Genomic DNA, 19,220 nt, shown 5'->3' with positions numbered 1-19,220 from the left:
GTTATCCTTTATTTTATAAATATATGCAGGAGATTTTTCAACTAAAATTAATACTGGGAAAACTGGGAATGACAACACAATCCTCTTTTACAATTAGAAGCGAACCAAGCAAAAAGGGAATTTAATTTCTTTTACGATCTGGTGAAAATACAATTTCACAGTATTGATACATCTTCAAAATTAAAATTAAGATAGCAGCAAGAAAAATACATAAGAAAAAATAATTATAAATAATTAGTTTGACCAAAAAATTCATTTAAACTTGAAAATTACAAAAAAGTACATATATATATATATATTTATATATATATATATATATATATATTTATATATATATATATATATATATATATATATATATATATATATATATATATATATAAATATATATATATATATATATATATATATATAAATACATATATATATATATATATATATATATATATATATATATATATATATATATATATATATATATATATATATATATATATATATATATATATATATATATATATATATATATATATATATATATATATATATATATATATATATATATATATATATATATATATATATATATATATATATATATATATATATATATATATATATATATATATATATATATATATATATATATATATATATATATATATATATATATATATATATATATATATATATATATATATATATATATATATATATATATATTTATATATATATATATATATATATATATATATATATTTATATATATATATATATATATATATATATATATATATATATATATATATATATATATATATATAAATACATATATATACATATATATATATATATATATATATATATATATATATATATATATATATATATATATATATATATATATACATATATAACGTTGCGTATGTATATATAAAACGTTGCGTCAAATTCCGAAGCACTCGGTAAAAACATAATAAGAACTAAGATTTTGAAAAAACGAACATAGACGACTGTTTATTTGTTTTTAGATGACGTCAGTCTGGGCTACAAAATTTTGTTATTAAAAATTCCTTGCCTACATGGTAAATTTATCGGCAATTATAATTGAAAAAATCCACGTTTTAATAGTGTTCATGCCGAATGATTGCAATATGTATTAATAAATTTATGTGAGAACATTTAAAAGCGTGAAACATTAAATATCATATTGCGTGAGCAGGGATACAACTTAATTACGTGAAATATCTACATTTTCTTTATCGGCACATAAAACCTTAAAAACAAACAAATCATTTATGCTATAAAGCAGAGGTGTCAAACTCAAAAGGCACCAAGGGCCGCATAAGGTATTTTGTGTATCCTGGCGGGCCGCATCAAAAAACTAAAAAAACTCATTTTCATTGTTATCTTGCATTAAGTGAATAATTTATTATCAAAAATAGTCACATGAGGTACAGTAGATTTTACTTTATGATTTTGTAAAAGAATATCATATGTTCCAGTACAAAAAAATGATTTCAATAAATAAATAAAATAAATGAAAAATATATCCGCGGGCCACAAAAAAAAATACTCGCGGGCCGCGAGTTTGACATGCCTGCCATAAAGGATATAAAATCGTGGTAATAAAATTGTTCAGCGATATGAGAGAATAATGAGTGATATTTATGTGATGAGAGAATTAATAGTATTGTGTAATAAAATTGTCCCTAAATATTAAATATTAACTCGTCAGAGTTTCTAAAGCTGTCGAGAAAAAGTCAACATATTCAAATTTAATTTTGTACCTTAATATTTTTTAAATTGTTCACATTTAAACCATTCATCTTTATGTAAAATGGTAAAATACATTACGATTATACTTTTTTCCATTTATGAAATATTGATATTTATTTACAACATTTTGAGTGTGTCCAAATACTTGTTCACAAAATCTGGTAATCTACCAGATTTTGTGAACAAGTATTTGGACACACTCAAAATGTTGTGAATAAATTATCTGGTCAAATTATAAGCTTAATAATAAAAATGAAAATGGTATTTTCTGGCGTTTCTCATGTGTGTGATTATAATCCAGGGTTTGGACCTCACATACTAATATAAGAGTTTCTGCTTAGTAAAAAGCTTCTTTCCATCTCACCAATAGATGTCTCTAGTGAAGTTCTAGTGATTCAAGAACAAGGTTTCTAAATTGGTTCATATATATATAGAACTTCCAAGAATTTGAGTGATGTGGTTGTCAATAATGGGTAGAATTAGTTAATGTTTCACGTGTGTAAAGTGATCACTTAAATTAGCCTATGACGGTCGTCAGCCCCGTAAATGCCCAGACTTCCATATTCTTCTTTATCTTTGATGAAATGTCAAAAATAATATTGATATTTATATAAACATTTATTGTATATGTAATATTTAATTTAATACTCACTCACCCCATTAAATTCCACCCTGTCTTCTGACCCTGAAATTAGATCAATTTAGATTTGTTTAATAACCATATATTGATCATTTTATAAAAAAAACACATTTTTAAATAAATATTATTATCAAAATATGAAAGACAAACAAACCCTTCTACTGAGTATTATGCTAATAATTAGTAATATCAACCAAGTAAAACATTAAAAAAACTTTTTGCTAACGATGAAAAACATAATGATAAAGTTCTAAAATTCAGTATCCATGTTTTCGAATAACAAAAATAAAGAAATTAACATTCGATCTCATTTTATTATTTCTAATCACCCAAAACTAACTAAGTAACTAACTAACCACCACGCCGCTTCTCCGTAGTGGTAGGCAGAGAATATAAAAAGCCACACCAATATCTATATGCAAACATTTTTCGCCTCCTCCACATTTATTCATCCTCTTACACACACGCCAATTATTCCGACTCCTGAACATCCTTATTAATAATGTGTATTCAGTACGTCATGTGAAAAAAAAATATTACACTCTTGTTTCAAATATCTATCCACGTCATGATTCTGGTCGACACAACATGAAAAAGTATGCTTTTTTTAACAAATTTTATCAATTCATTTATTTACAACATTTTGAGTGTATCGAAATACTTGTTCACAAATCTAAATTATCTCCAATTATAGGAGTTATTTTTCATATTATTTTTTGACATCTCAACAAAGATGAAGAAGAAAAAATCCTTCTTTCATCTCACGAAGTTCTAGTGATTCAAACACAATGTTTCAAAATTGGACCATTATGTATATAGAACGTCCAAGGATTTTATTAGTGTGGTTGTCAATCATGGGTAGAATTGGTACACGTGTGTAAAGTGATCTTTTAAAGCAGCCTATGACGGTCGTAAGCCCCTTAAATGCACATATTTCCATATTCTTCTACATCTTAATTGAGATATCAAATAAATAATAATATCAAATTTAATTAATGAAATTAATTAAGTATTTCGTTTTAGGAAAATGTTATCATTCTGGTGAAGGGGTGAACGATCAAAATTGCAAAATTGAAATCATGATTTATGAACGTGTTCGTCCAGAGAGTCACAAGGTTCTATCTGCGCGCTCAACCCACTGAAATAATAAAATTATAAATGCTTTTAATAATGATACCGTAATCGCGGAGTATGTTTCTTCATTAAAAGCTCCATTTGTTAGTTGTCAGCCACCCAGGGTGCTGCTAATACCTTTTTAATAGCAATTCCGAATGGGAAACTTTCCAAAGAACGAAATGTTGCAATTTATTAACGATATCGTACAAATTATGCACATATCACCTGTAAAATGATAATATTTCATCTTCCACGTTTATTTTGAGAAATTCTTGTATTTGATGGCGCAAAACGTCATTTCTTTTCAAACACATATTTGATGCAATAATTACTTATTGTTATATCTCTTAAACAAACAATTCCAATAAGGGTAGTATGAATGAATATTAACCTACTTAAATCAGTATATATTTATATATATATACATATATATATATATATACATATATATATATATATATATATATATATATATATATATATATATATATATATATATATATATATATATATATATATATATATATATATATATATATATATATATATATATATATATATATATATATATATATATATATATATATATATATATATATATATATATATATATATATATATATATATATATATATATATATATATATATATATATATATATATATATATATATATATATATATATATATATATATATATATATATATATATATATATATATATATATATATATATATATACACCTAAGACTAAATCTCAGTCATAATATTTACAATATAGTCTACGGTAAAAAAATAACATGCAAAAAACTGTCTAGCATTACTTTGAAACGAATTTTTACTATAAATTCCATTCGTAAGACTTAATTTCAACTACATAAATACAACACAAAAAATGTCGTATTGTGCCAATCCACTACTGTTTATTTTCCTTGTATAAATATCATATTTCATATAATGCCAGTGTGTATCAGTTAGCAGATACAATCAGATAAATTGATACATGTCAGAAAAATGAAGCATTTGAATAAAACGAGTATTTTGTTCAAACAAGTAATAATGATCCCTGCATTAAATATTCGGCAATTTTACAATAATCTTTTTGCATCAGTTTTCGAGATAAAAGTAAAGCCTTATGCATAAATTTTCGTTAATGACGAAATTAATATTTTTATTTGGATTGCTCCGAGAATTGCAGTAATCGAAAATTAACAAAAATATAATTTATGCTTTTGTAATTATTCGATTTATATAATGAAATTGAATGGTGAGGCTCGAGACCAGTAGTTATAAAATAAGTGCAACTACATTATATTGTAAGTGCATAGAACCAATGATGATAATCTCCATATTAAGTAAGAGAATATCTTAAAATTATTATTTTCGTCCGATAGTGTAAAATAACTTTGCTTTAATACATGTTTTTTTTTTATTTAAAAAAAAAAATATTAGTCTGACAAATTGAGATTAGATTTTATTTCGATTTTTTTATTTTACAAACGCCGAGCTCTCCATTTACACGGTAAATATTTTCCACGCGATATAGTGTAAAAAAAAAATTAAACAAATATCACGATTTCCTTGTTAAAAAAAAAACAATTCTAGTTTTTCTTAAATACTTTAAGCTAATCAAAGGTTTTTAAATTCACCTAGTCCTTTCTGCATAACTCTCAGTGCATATGTAGTACTAAGAAGTAAGTAAATGCAGAGGATGTAGGTAATTCCTAAGTACTGTTAGGAATTTCGTACATCCTTTGCATCCTAAATACTGTTACGCATTATGAAATTAATGTTTTATTGTTTAGCAGTGTTATTTAAAAAAAATTAAAAACGTTTAAACGTTTAAGGGAGTTCAGGGTATATACAATTGCTACAAGAATGCAATTTTGAAATTAAAAATGTTTACTGCGTTTTTTAAATATTGAGTTTATATTTAATAATAACTATTTATTTTCGTTATAATAACTATTTATTTTCGTTTGCTTTACATATGTACATATGTACTTAAACAATTTTTAAACATACATATGTGAAATATGTTACAACGATTTTTCAAATTTGCTTACATTTACAAATTACTATACTTATATTCAAAGGAGATAGCTGTTTTTGATTTTATTCAGAACTCAATACCTTTAGGTAAATTTTAAAATCCCAAAGCAGAGTTTATTAACTTTTAAACATTTATAGTCATAATATTAATATCATAAAGAAATTTGAATAGTTATCCATGTTTAAGGTCCTGGTATCAACAATTTTATTTATTTGACTGCCTTAACACGAGCATTTCTTTATTTCATTTTTTAACGATAATGATCTCTGCGGTTCAAAAGTCGCCGACTGTTTTTACGATACTTGTCGTTTAATGGAAAGGACTTTCGACCACTACCGTACAAAAATTAATACGTTACTTGTATATTCGAACAAAATGTCCGTCAATTAGGAGAAGGCCGCTAAAATTTAATATTTGCACGCATCGCGTAATAAACATGTAAGAGTATGTTGCACATTTATGAGGCATTTATTACGGCAAACGCATGAATATAAATACTTATATGTATGCTAATAGGAGCTAGATTTTAATTCTTAGTATATGACCACAGGGATTTTAATAGATCTGAGCAAACAGTACGCCATTTATAGTAAGAACAATTCTGGAATAAGAATCGGAGCTCTCAATAATAAGGTATTGTAGAGTCCCCAAATATTAAATAATATTTTCATATTATTTTTTGACATCTCATCAAAGATGAAGAAGAATATGGAAGTCTGGGCATTGACGGGAAATGCCCACACTTCCATATTCTTCTTCATCTTTGATGAGATGTCAAAAAATAATATGAAAATAACTCCTGTAATTGGAGATAATCCAGATTTTGTGAACAAGTATTTGGACACACTCAAAATGTTGTAAATAATATTTTATCGAAATTAAATTAGTTAATAAAATATTACGTTGTAATAAATAATATGCCAAATATTTTCACTCAGGAGGAACAACCGATTTAACAAACAGTACATACATGTAAAGGTTTTTTTTACAAATTCTATTATTGTTTATAAATATCCCAACACTAGTAGTCAATAATTTCATACTTAGATTCGGTAGACACTTTTTGGTAAAATCTATCCATTTTTAATTTACGTTTTAATTGGTTAATCCGATATTTCTTAAAATCCATTGTGACACGTATTTCGATGAATTTTACATAAAACAGTGTTTGAAAATGATTCGGAATACATCAAAACATGTATCACAATAGATTTTAAGAAATATTGGTATTTTCCAAGTAAAATTTTAATTAAAAACAAGTAATCAATTTTAAATTTTCAGGTTTTTTTGGTAAGTTGTTACCAATGCCGTTGTACTGTTACACAAAAATGTTTCTATCACTTTTCACTCCTAGGAGTAAATACTTGGAATAGGATACGCAAAATCCACTGTGAACATAACTCGCTTTCTATCAAGCAGATGAGTTGTGCAGTTAGAAGCCAAGGCCTACTAGAGACAGGCCTGGGCGCGCAAACGCCGAATTACGAAGTCAGTGCTATTGTCCGCGTGCGATATGCGAGTGGAATTTCGGATTATTTTTTAAAGTTTTAAACCTACAATTTTCGAAAATCCAGATGTTTAAATGATAACAGTTTATACAAAAAAGGAAAGGTAAAAATAAAACGAATTGATATTACATAAAAAGGCATTATTTATTTTCTTATATACACACACATACACATATACATGTATATATATATATATATATATATATATATATATATATATATATATATATATATATATATATATATATATATATATATATATATATACATATATATATATATAAAATATACTATATCATACTCAAAAACACAAAAATAGTAATGGAACCTACAGTAAATTATACAAGTAAATTATAATAATGACATCAAGAAAATGTTGCATTTACCAAGTAAAATTAAAATTTAAAATGGACAGAAATTACCACAAAGCTATAATCTCACCATAAAAGACATGCATCAAGAATATAATTATTTCTAATATATATATTTATATATATATATATATATATATATATATATATATATATATATATATATATATATATATATATATATATATATATATATATATGTATATATATATTTATATATATATATATTTATATATATATATATATATATATTATATATATATATATATATATATATATATATATATATATATATATATATATATATATATATATATATATATATATATATATATATATATATATATATATATATATATATATATATATATATATATATATATATATATATATATATATATATATATATATATGTATATACATATACACATTTAACATTAAAAACATGTAATATAACAGTAATTGAAAAAAATCTATTCAACACAAATATTTTAAGCATAAGATATCAAATGGAAAAATAATTGGACATGAAAAGAAGCTTATAATTATGTAAGTAAATTTCTTAATATTGGTGACCATATAAGTCGATTCAATTACAACATTTGCATTTAATCTTGTACTACTCAATTTAACAAAATGCTTCAATTTTGTTAAATTGACAATTGAGAATATGTGATTTATGTTATGTGAAGGATTTAATTTAAAGACATGTTACATTAATTTACTCAAACAGTTTACACATTAGGTTTGATAGTTGATGGTTATGGATGAGAAAAAACTAATAAAATTTTAGTACTTTTCTACTTGATCCCGAACAACTTTGTGCAGCAAGTTCATCATTTTTGATTTTTGCTAAGTTACTTAAAAGGATTTTACAGGTTCTATGGCAAATATTTTCTAATATTATTAGCAAAGTCTTATTACAAATACATTCATTTAAAAAATCACCTTGATTCAAGAAATAATAATTTAATTTAGAAACACTTATCTTATTTAAAATATAGAGTTGATTCTGGCCACTAATAAAAACATCAGGACAATAATCTAAAATTGTTTGCAAACTAAACCATACCAATGCTGTAGCAAGAGGAATGCACAAATAATTAGTATTAAATAACATATGATACGTAGCCGAGGAGTGTACAAACATTGACGCTGCAAATATCAAAGTATTCCCGCTGTATCGACGGAGATTTTTTAGGGTAGCGGCATACTTAATTTGTTCTATAATGAACATAATTCTCTGATCACTATCTGGGAAGTGTGATTGCAACATAATTAGAACATCATTTAAATCAATGGCGGGGATGGTAATGTCATGGATAGAGGATTCAATAAAATTTATCACGTCACTTAAATCATCTACGTTTTTGATTATACTCACATTTCTCGGATGACGACTTTTACTTACTAACTTATTACCTAAATATAAATGTATATTTAAATCACTCACTACTTTAATAGCGCCCAAAACACAAGGCGCATCATTTAAGTCAATTAAACACAAAACTCTTTGTAACGCTGTCTCCGTTAAAACCCATTCTGGTTTAATTTGATTGGTCTTAGTTAAATCGTCTAAACTGTTTATGGATTTTGCTTCATTCAGCTTCCTTAGGTCATCGAGGCTGTTTTGAAGAGCGATCTCCATCCGGGATGTCTCCACATCAGCGAGTCTTCTAGTTGATTGGGGTGCGGTGGATAGATATTTGGGAGCACTCGGAAATATTGTAGGAATTGCTCCCTCACGAAGCTTGGGAATTTTGCGAGGCACATCTATAGCTTCCTCGCGTACTGTGCATCTGTCGCTTCGTATAATCATGGATTCTTCGAAATGCTTGATGCAAACATATGGATTTTTTATTCCAGAAAAATCCGTAGGAATCCGACAAAGCCATTTTTTCCGTAGAGCATCGTTTTTTGGAAGAGCAAATGTGGATACATTTTCTTTTTGAGAGCGGTAGTTGGATTTACATCCAAAAACGCTGCAACATCTCCCCATTTTGTTTTGTAAACCACCTGTAATGAAACAAAGAAATTAAGCGTAGGAATTTAAGAATGCTAAGTTTGGTCATCCGAGGTTATCGTTTGGTTATCTTGGATAAACTCAACATGAATAGTGTATGTTTAATACAATAATTTAATATGATAACGAAAACGAACAGAAATTTGAGTCGACATCATCTCTCGTGAGTAAGCTCATGGATTCGTAAGCGAAATATAACCTCAAATGTGAAATAATGATTTTGTTGAAAATATTAAGTATTGTTATAAATAAAACACGTGTCAATATTCACGTTACATAAACACTTAAAAATGAAATACAAATAAGTATGCATTGTTATATAAGCAAAAAAGTAGCAACGATTTATTGAAACGTTTTGAAACGTCAAATGAGATTTATACTCGTATAAACATCGAAATTGTGTTATAAATACGAAAATTACTTACCAATTCAATTTTCAAATACACTTCACTGTCTAATCACTCACTTTGAAGTTTATATGCTTTTAATTCAATATCAAAACAACACACAAATAAAGCAACAACGAACATCAACATAAACAATCGCGGCCATTTGTAAACACTGGACGCACCGACGCACTCCGCTTGGCTCGAACTGCAAATTTAGAACACCGATTTGATCACGTGACATTTCAAAAACCCTTGTGCGCCCAGGCCTGTCTCTAGTCGGCCTTGGTTAGAAGCGTACTGACGTCATATTACGCTTCGTTGCGATTTTACTATTAAGCAGGACTAGAGTTAATTTCTTTAAATATCCCTTTTTTAAGATGTAAATAAGAACAAAATCATTCAATTGTGACTTTTTCATATTGATTTATATGCTAATAACAAAGTGTAATACCCTGTTATATAATATTTAGTGGTTTAACCCCTTTTTTTAATTATATTTTTTATAAACTTAGATGAGTACTTAATAAAATGTGGATTTTAATGGTTTTAACAATACTTAACATAAAATAAAGTGTTCAAAAGCCAACGTAAGAATGGAATATTAATTAAAATACATTTTTTGTCTACTTGTTCGAAGAGGTCATTAAGATACCATTCAAAAGTTGTCATTGCACTTAGAAATTAATTCGGTATTATCTATAGCCAAAGGCAATTTTTAGTGATATCACCCGGATAGAGCTTTTTATAAAAAAATCACTTTAAAAATCTACGTACTTTTGGTCAGTTTGACAAATCAATAAAAAAAGAAAAAAATCCAAAAGCCACAAGTGTGCATGCATTAATATTTATTTACTTACCTACAGCCCATAACTCACCATATGTGGATTGTTTAAAATAAGGATAATCATTTAATCATATAATCATATAAGGATATAAGGACATATTATATTATTCATGTGTTTGTAAACACTATCAATACAGAAGAAAAAATATTTTGTTCCAAAAAAATAATCCTATATTAAACATTTTTCTTTATTTTGTTAGTTATTCGCTGTAAAGACATATAATCTTTGAAAAAAAATCGTTAATGAAAAGCATTGTTAACTTTGTGGAATGGTCAAAAAATTAATTCACTTGCATGCCCATAGACCCATTAGTCCAGGCAAATTATGCATATTTTATGTCGAACCTAAAAAATAAAAGAACTTTTGAGTAATCATCTCCTTCTTCTTTAACCTTCTGTCCTCTACTGCTGGATATAGCCCTTCTCCGTATCCTTTCATTTTTTCGGTCGTTTGCTGCTTGCCGCCAGTTTTCGCGGCCCCCTTTGCAACCCCCCACAGCGACTATGTTGTCGCACCATCTTTTTACGGTCTTCTGAGGCCTCTTTTACTCTCCCAAGATCTCCAGCTTAAAATTGTAGAGGTCCATCATGATGGAAAAGAGAAACATAGAATGTAAAACAAAGCAATCGAGAAAATATAAGGTTTTTGGGTCATTCAAGTACCATCATTTCACAAACGAACTCAAATTAACCTCGACTTTCAGACTGACATAATACAAGTATGGTGTCATAGTAACATTTAAACATTTTTTTTCAGCAATTTAAGTTCATAAATTAATATTTATAAATAATCATTCTTTCAGTAAACTTTTTTTTAACAATGTTTATTCGTATACTTTACACATATGATATGTGCACCGATATAATTTGATGTGTGACACAATATTTGCCCAACAATTTTGCGATATAAATCTTACATCCGTCTCGTTGAAATTCCAAGAAAATATTATTTCACATAAAACATTTTTGTAGATGAGCATATCAATTTTAAACTTGCTACGCAAATTTTTTAAGAGTAATTAAATTAATTTTTAAGAGTAACATTATATGCTGAATCTTTTAAGACTTTAATGGTGTTAATAATTGTATTTAAATTGGAATTTAAAAGCCTTCTTCCTTCAAAGTCCTTTGCTTTCATTTTTTCTGTGAAGCGTAATTTATGATAACATATGAATTGTAGGAAGAATTTTAGTGTTTTTCTCGGTCTTCCTCTGCTCCTTTTTCCAACTACATTCGCCTTATAAATTTGTTTAACCGTTCTTTCCTCACTCATACGTTCCACATGTCCAAACCATCTCAACCCACCTTTCTTAATTTTATCGATAATTCTTGTCTCAGCATTGCATTATTTCCTTATTTCACCATTCGAACATCAAACATAGTTTTTCCGCACATTCGTCTGTCATTATTATGACATTCGCTCTTATTCCAGCGCAAACAAACAGATGTATTTGCACTCTTTTTATGCCGCTTTACAATCAAACTTTCTGATTTATAGTCCTTAACCTCAGACAGACAGCCGTGGCAAGTTAACTTTATGCATGTTCATAATTTATTATTATTGGGTATTCGCTTTTAATATGCCATATATCCTGGATATCGGAAAGCTCCACTGATAGTATGATCGTCATATAACGATAATTGATCATAAAGCCGATACTATACTACTGGGTTCAAGAAATCAAGGACTTGTAAAGCCATTAATTTATGTGAAATATTTGTCATCATATCGGAAGTAAGAAAACGTAGTATTTTAAAAGGAGAAAAAATATTTATTATAAAAAAATAATAATATTTGTAAAAAAAATAAATAAAATACGTTTGATGTATATCCATCATAATTTATTGCCCAATGATACTCTCTCCCAATATATTTATATATATATAAATATATATATATATATATATATATATATATATATATATATATATATATATATATATATATATATATATATATATATATATAATGAAATATTTATTTAGTCACTTTTAACTGGTACTAGAAGGGTATGACTGATCACTTTGATTAAAAATAATAAACGATCAAATTAACATTGCATTTATTTGACGCAGTGCCCTATTCACCATTGGATGCGGATAGTGGCCAGTAGTATAATAATTTGAGATTTAATGTAAAATTCAAGGCACTGGACCTATATGTTTAAACCAATGCAGTATATTTAAATTATGGTGTGTCTATGGTCCCGTAGTAAGTGTGGCGGACTTTGAGTTTGACTCTCTATCTGCTATTTTCAGACAAACATCGTTCAAATTTACCTGAACATGTTTTGAAGTTTTGAGTTGAAATAGTTTTGTTTATCACAAAAACACCAATTATTCTTTCAAACTATAATGTATTGATGTACCTCATATGAAATAACATTGTAAATCCGATAAAAATGATTTAATCTCATTAATTTATTCTGCAGTCACTTTGTGGCAAAATCTATTAATTTTTTATAAAAAAATTACTTAGTAAATACCACTAAGTAAAACATGAATGATTTAACTCTTTGGTATTTACTTAATAAAACTCAAATTTAAAAAAAAAATACTTGTAAAAAAAACTTAATAAGAAAGGCAGCAGGTAAAAAAAACGATAAAAGTTTTTGCTTTTGTTTTTTTTTGTCTTCGAGTTTTTGATTTTGAGATTAACAATCGAAAAAGACACGACTTTGCCGACATGAAAAGCCACTCCGAGTATTTTCTAGAAGTCCTTGCTGAAAATGTCAAACGAGCACACATAAACCTTAAATCTTCCACGCGTTTTATTGAAGATTTACCGACAATATCTTTCCATGTTTTGTTTAAATATTCGAGCCGAGATTAACGCATTTTGGCGCCTGTCTTGCAAGCGATTGGCGCCAATTTATATGTACGATGTTCATTGTGAACTTATGCGGTGATCTTGAGAACAGACATGTTTGTTTTGCGGTAAATTAACTTGTTTATCCGCCAATCATCGTCTCAAGTGTGAATTGGACTTCATTTCTAAGAAAATTGACATTTCTCTACGTAATCCGCTCATAGTATACACGTCGGTGTCATTGTACGTAACCATTTATGGATCTATAAATATAAATAGTGTAGATTTCTTGAAAATTTTCAGTTTTCATAATTTTATGTTATTTCTCCTGAACTTAGGTATGATCTTACTTTTCTCCGAGAAACACCTCCATGCTCCTGTATCTAACCAATGGCAGTCTCATTGAGTTAGCTGCATCAAACTCCATAGAATCATAGGTAGCACAATTCACCCATCCTAAAACTCCGACTTTCAGGATGATATACGGTCCTTATACCGACCTACGCATCTTCCTGCAGAATGTATCGATATTAGGACTCGGGATTCGATCCATGTGTTTCTACCATAACTTTACACCAAAAATATCTAGAATTATTATAATTTCATTAATCGATTCAGCAGTCGCTTAGTTGAAACTAAAACCTATCCATTTTTAATTTAAGTTTTACTTAGTAAATTAAAGTATTATGACACGGGTTTCGATGTATTACTGTATAGATTTAAGAAATAGTGATATTTACTAAGTAAAACTTAAATTTAAAAGAAATATATTATGATTATTGGCAGTAATAAATGTCCATCCGTGGCATGTGGCCGACTAATATGTATATACTTTCATTTATGTCGTATGTGTCTAAAAATCTAAAAATAATTAAAAAATGAAAAAATTTTAAGACTCCCCGTTTCCCCAGAATTTGCTTAAACAATTACGAAAAATAATGTATTAGGCAAATTTAACAACTGATGTTTAAAATTTATGGTGCGAAATTTGCGTTACGTCGTGTAGGCACACGTACAAAATTAAAATATTTTATATTTAAATAATTTGCCGTTCCTCATTTGTACTTTGATGATATTTTACGATTCCTTTTGTCTCGAATTTTGTGTATATCACTTTAATCGGTGATTTATCTCGCATTTTTGTGATATTTTATATATTATCTGCTCAATTATATACCTAAATCAAGATAATAATAATAAATTAATATCGGACGTTTGATTCTTGCTCAATTAAAATAGTTTAGCGTAATTTATTACTAAATATGAACACAATAAAATAATTTGCGCACATTTCCATATTTTTGTTAAACTATTTGGTGGGATATTTATGGGTCGGAACGAATGATGCAGACGTTGAGTATACAATAGTGTTTATTACGGTGTTTTATTATTTTATTCAATATGCAACATCAATTTTATTATTATTTTTAAACACCTTTTTATGAATCTTTTGTCCGGCTCCGCAGTGTAATGGTTGGCATGTTAAGCTAACGTTTTAGTGGCTCCGGGTTCGAATCCCAGGGGGGGTTGAAATAAATATGTATTAGTGATTTTTCACTCTAATATTTATTTCTGATTACCCTGGACTTATGCCTGTAGCGCAATAGTGATCACCTTGCTTTCGCGTAAGTAACATTACGTAGAAACCATGCAGTGCCTTATGCACCATTAGGTGCAGATAAGGGTAAGAAGAATGAATATTTAATTTATTAATATGAATGAATCTCCTATATCGAGAATTCACCAAACTCATAATCTACTATCAAGGGAATTTCATATCATAAAAAATCTATATAATAAAACAATAACTATATTTTTTTTACACAACCAGTCAGATGATGTCTGTAACGATGAAATTCAGTCAGAAGTCAAATAAAATAAAAGTGGTAAAAACGATAAAGTTCTTTATTAATTATATGAAATGTAAATGTACCAAGAAAAAATAGTACTAAATATAAATCAAATTACAAGGATTTAAATTTCAGTCAAACAGATCGGCTGTCCAAACTCAAAACACGATAAGGGACATTTTTTTGAAGTACGTTTTTTTTGCATTTTTGGCCTAAGTAGATTCTACTTAGTCCAAAAATGCAACAAAAAATGTCCCTTACTGAGTTTTAAGTTTGGACAGCCTAGATGTCACTTGCACAAATATACGTTAATTTAATTTATGAATTATGTTTTGTAATTGATCAGTTTAAAAAACTGTGCTGTAAATTTAATTTGTTTTTCATCATGGTTTTTCATATAAACATAAACGCTGTTTAATTGTTTTACAAGTATATGTTTTTAAAAGCTCTTTAACAACTCGATCGCAGCTACAATATAACTCATGTATCGGTAACGGATGCATTGAAAGGCTTTTAACCCCTTTCTTGCAATCGTATTGAAAAGTGGCCATAGTATATTTTATATAATTTAAAATAATAAACACATAAATTGGTAAAATTTAATCTCGTTTAGCCATAATCATTACTTAGGAATCAGGATAAATGGACCCATCCTCCGTCATATCGGAGGAAAATGGTGGTCAACAAAAGATGCACAATAATCTGCAAATTAAATATATCAATATCTTCTTCTAATAAATTATCTTGATGTATAAGGAGATACATTAATATTAAAAAGGCGTAGATGGTTTACAAATACAACGTGTTGTGACGTTCTATTCTCTCTGCCTACCTCTGTGGAGAAGCAGCGTGAAGGTTTTTTTTAAGAATAACATGCAAAACCCCTATTTTTAGAAGAAATGACATGAAAAATGATGATGAAAAAAGAAGAGTCTTGTCTGCAGGATTTTTTTTTAAGGAATGACCCGCAAAGCGTCTATTTTAGAGGCTTGTCTGCAGGTAGGATAGTAAGGATAGGGAAGGTGAATATGAAAAATACAACACAAATGCCCAGACCATTTGAAAATAAATATTTCTGTAATTCATTTTGCAATTGGCGGGAATCGAACCCGTGACGCCAGTTTCGCAAGGTATGGAAATAAATGTGAAAAATGCATCACAAACATAAGTTAGTTAGTTTTAGTAAAATACGTATAAATAAAGACAACATTGTAGCTCATAAGAGAAAAGTTTAAAAACTCCACATAAACTTTTTTTTAATATTTAAAATGCAACTTTGTTTTATAATGTCTACCTGTTATATATATAATGTATATATAATGTAGACATAATATTTAAGGTATAATAAAATATTTATAGTGTTTTTAAAATAAAGTTACATTTTAATTATAAAATGGAAAATCACGAAGTTATTGCTTCAAATATAAATTATATGAACTTTTTTAAATATTTTTTTTAACATATATTTTTTATTTGCACTTTTTTTTGGAATCTGAGCCTGCCATCCACCCGCAGCAGTTATAGAGTCCTGAGGGACTCTCTGTCAGCTGCACATATAGGAAAATCTTCAAAATATTTCTGAAGAAATAAATAATGCTCTATTCAATTAATGAGGGGGGAGGAGGATGTACGGACAGGGGCCGACACTTCGTCCCCACCGCTCGGGATCCCCTCATTACCTCTTATACTTATAATAAAATAAAACAATAAGAAAACAAAACAAAAAAATTACAATATTTTTTTGCACTCATTGTCCTACCAAGATAAGGGTTAACAAGCTTTATTACAATTAGTAAGGAACAAGTCGACTTTATGTAAACGTGCGCCGACTATCGCGACTGCTACGGTAGTCTCGTTCATTACAGTGATAATTCTGTTCAAGAGCCTGACTCGAATCACTATGCATTACATTTATCATTTAGCCGTTTCATGCTCAATTTGTAGCACAAACAGCAGCAATATATAATCATGGTTAATCGTTTTGATTGAAACGACCGCACCGGGTTTCCCAAGAAACTTGACTTTTGATCATACTTTGATATAAAATGATTTTTCTTACATCGGGGAGGTGACAATCGCTTATAAAATAATTGTTTGTCCGCCTCCGTAGTGTAATGGTCAGCACGCTCGGCTGCCGTTCTGGAGGTCCCGGGTTCGATTCCCAGGGGGGGTCAAATAAATAGAAGTGATTTTTTCACTCTAATATTTATTCAATATTACCCTGGACTGGTACCTGAAGCGGAAGGCTGATCACATTTCATTCGTGTGTTAATGATCAAGATAACACTGTGTTTATAATGCAGTGCCCTATGCACCATTGGGGTGCGGAAAAGGGGTTGAATGAATTTATTTACAGACAAACTCGATTTTTATTAAAAATAATAATAATACTTAAAATATAATATTTTTAAAGAAAAATAAAATATATTTTTTTCTTTCTTATATCATTTCCCGATGTTGCTCAAAGTAGTGGAAACGGAGGAGGAAATGTTGGTATTACGAATTAACAATTGTAATAGGAAAAAATGATAACGCCACTCGGAGTTGCATGCTCGTACTACGGTGAGGAATTTCGGAAAAATAAATTTTTAATTACTAATTTCCTGTTTTTTTCTTAATTTCTTCATGTAGCTCTCGTGTCTAGTCGTGTTTACATTAATACATAGATTCAAAAAGTGGTATTATACATGTGTTTTTTTTATAATTTATATTTGAAGCACTTACTTTGTGATTTTCCATTTTATAATTAAGTGTAACTTTGTTTTAAAATCACTATAAATATTTTATTATAACTCAACTATAATGTCTTCCGGTTTCGAAGCTAGCCGCTTCTTCATCAAGACTGTTCAAGTATTAATCAGTCTTGATAAAGAAGCGAATAGCTTCGAAACCGGTAGACATTATAATTAAGTTATAATAAAATATTTAAAGTGATTTTAAAACAAAGTTACATTTAATTATATGTTTTATTTTATTTTATTGTATTTTCATGTTATTCCGCAAATTTTCGCATTCCAAATGAATAAATAACATTCATACGTAGTGTGGAATTTTAGTTATATACACCTTCTTCTTCTTCTTCTTCTTTTTTGGCTTTAGACCCTTCTAGGGTGATCTAGGCAGTGTCGAGTTATTTCATAGACATATGATCAACAAGTTAACAAAAAAGAGTTTTTTTGTCGTTGTTGAGATAAACGTATGATAGTATTAATACTGTATATTTTTTTAACACGTTTGTATTACAAGTGCCTAAGTTGAGTGTACCTACAACTTAACTGCACAATTTGAAAAAAATGTACGATAAATATAAATATATCATAAACTGAAGACTTCATTGTGTACGTATGTAAATACATTTACATTCCTCAATAATAATAATTCTCAAGAACCAAACTCTTGATATTTGTACTGTACAAGTTTGTCCATGAACTGTTAATCTGTATTCTCGGAAGTTCTTAGCATATCGCCTGAAATTATGGCACTTCGAACTGCAAGCTACATGAATTTTAGTAGATTGCTCTCTACAAATACAAGGGTAGGTTTTTTTTTAAAATGGGAATTGCATCTATTTTTTACTTTGCTTATTATGTTAAGGTTTTTTTTAATAGACATTTAAGGTTTATTTAGTTTCTTTTAACAAAAAAATGTTTTTTTTTATCTATGTTGGGAACAGGAGAAATAATCTAATGTGGGCCAAACAGTAACTTGCTGGGAGAATTAAATTAGAGTTTCACTAACGCAAAGTATACGTATAGCTTAACGTATGAAGCATAAAATGGGAAATGTTAATGAACGTAAAAAATAATAAATAAATGTCTTAGTTAAAATTTTTACGAATT

At 27.8% G+C, this 19,220-nt stretch overlaps 2 protein-coding genes and 1 long non-coding RNA gene across 3 annotated transcripts in view; 1 reads left to right on the top strand and 2 right to left on the bottom strand.

Annotated features, from left to right (window-relative positions):
- LOC148304460 (uncharacterized) overlaps positions 1–19,220 on the bottom strand; it is a 364,266-nt gene that overhangs the window by 179,276 nt on the left and 165,770 nt on the right. The window contains exon 2 of the long non-coding RNA XR_015838341.1: positions 2,436–2,464. This is a non-coding gene — a long non-coding RNA (uncharacterized LOC148304460). The remainder of the gene's footprint in view (positions 1–2,435; positions 2,465–19,220) is intronic.
- ths (thisbe) overlaps positions 1–19,220 on the top strand; it is a 150,820-nt gene that overhangs the window by 41,172 nt on the left and 90,428 nt on the right. The window lies entirely within an intron of this gene.
- On the bottom strand, positions 7,900–10,149 carry LOC148304463 (uncharacterized). Its single transcript, XM_088268211.1, has 2 exons — positions 9,915–10,149; positions 7,900–9,482 (listed from the first exon to the last, which is right to left on the bottom strand). The coding sequence occupies exon 2, from the start codon at positions 9,463–9,465 to the stop codon at positions 8,245–8,247; it is 1,221 nt and encodes a 406-aa protein (XP_088124337.1). The 5' UTR covers positions 9,466–9,482; positions 9,915–10,149; the 3' UTR covers positions 7,900–8,244.

Source organism: Brachycentrus maculatus, unplaced genomic scaffold (assembly GCF_059751285.1).
Source record: "Brachycentrus maculatus isolate JH-2025_06_01 unplaced genomic scaffold, ASM5975128v1 h1tg000315l, whole genome shotgun sequence".
NCBI classification, from domain to species: Eukaryota; Metazoa; Arthropoda; class Insecta; order Trichoptera; family Brachycentridae; genus Brachycentrus; species Brachycentrus maculatus.
This window is presented reverse-complemented; position numbering and strand designations above follow the sequence as displayed.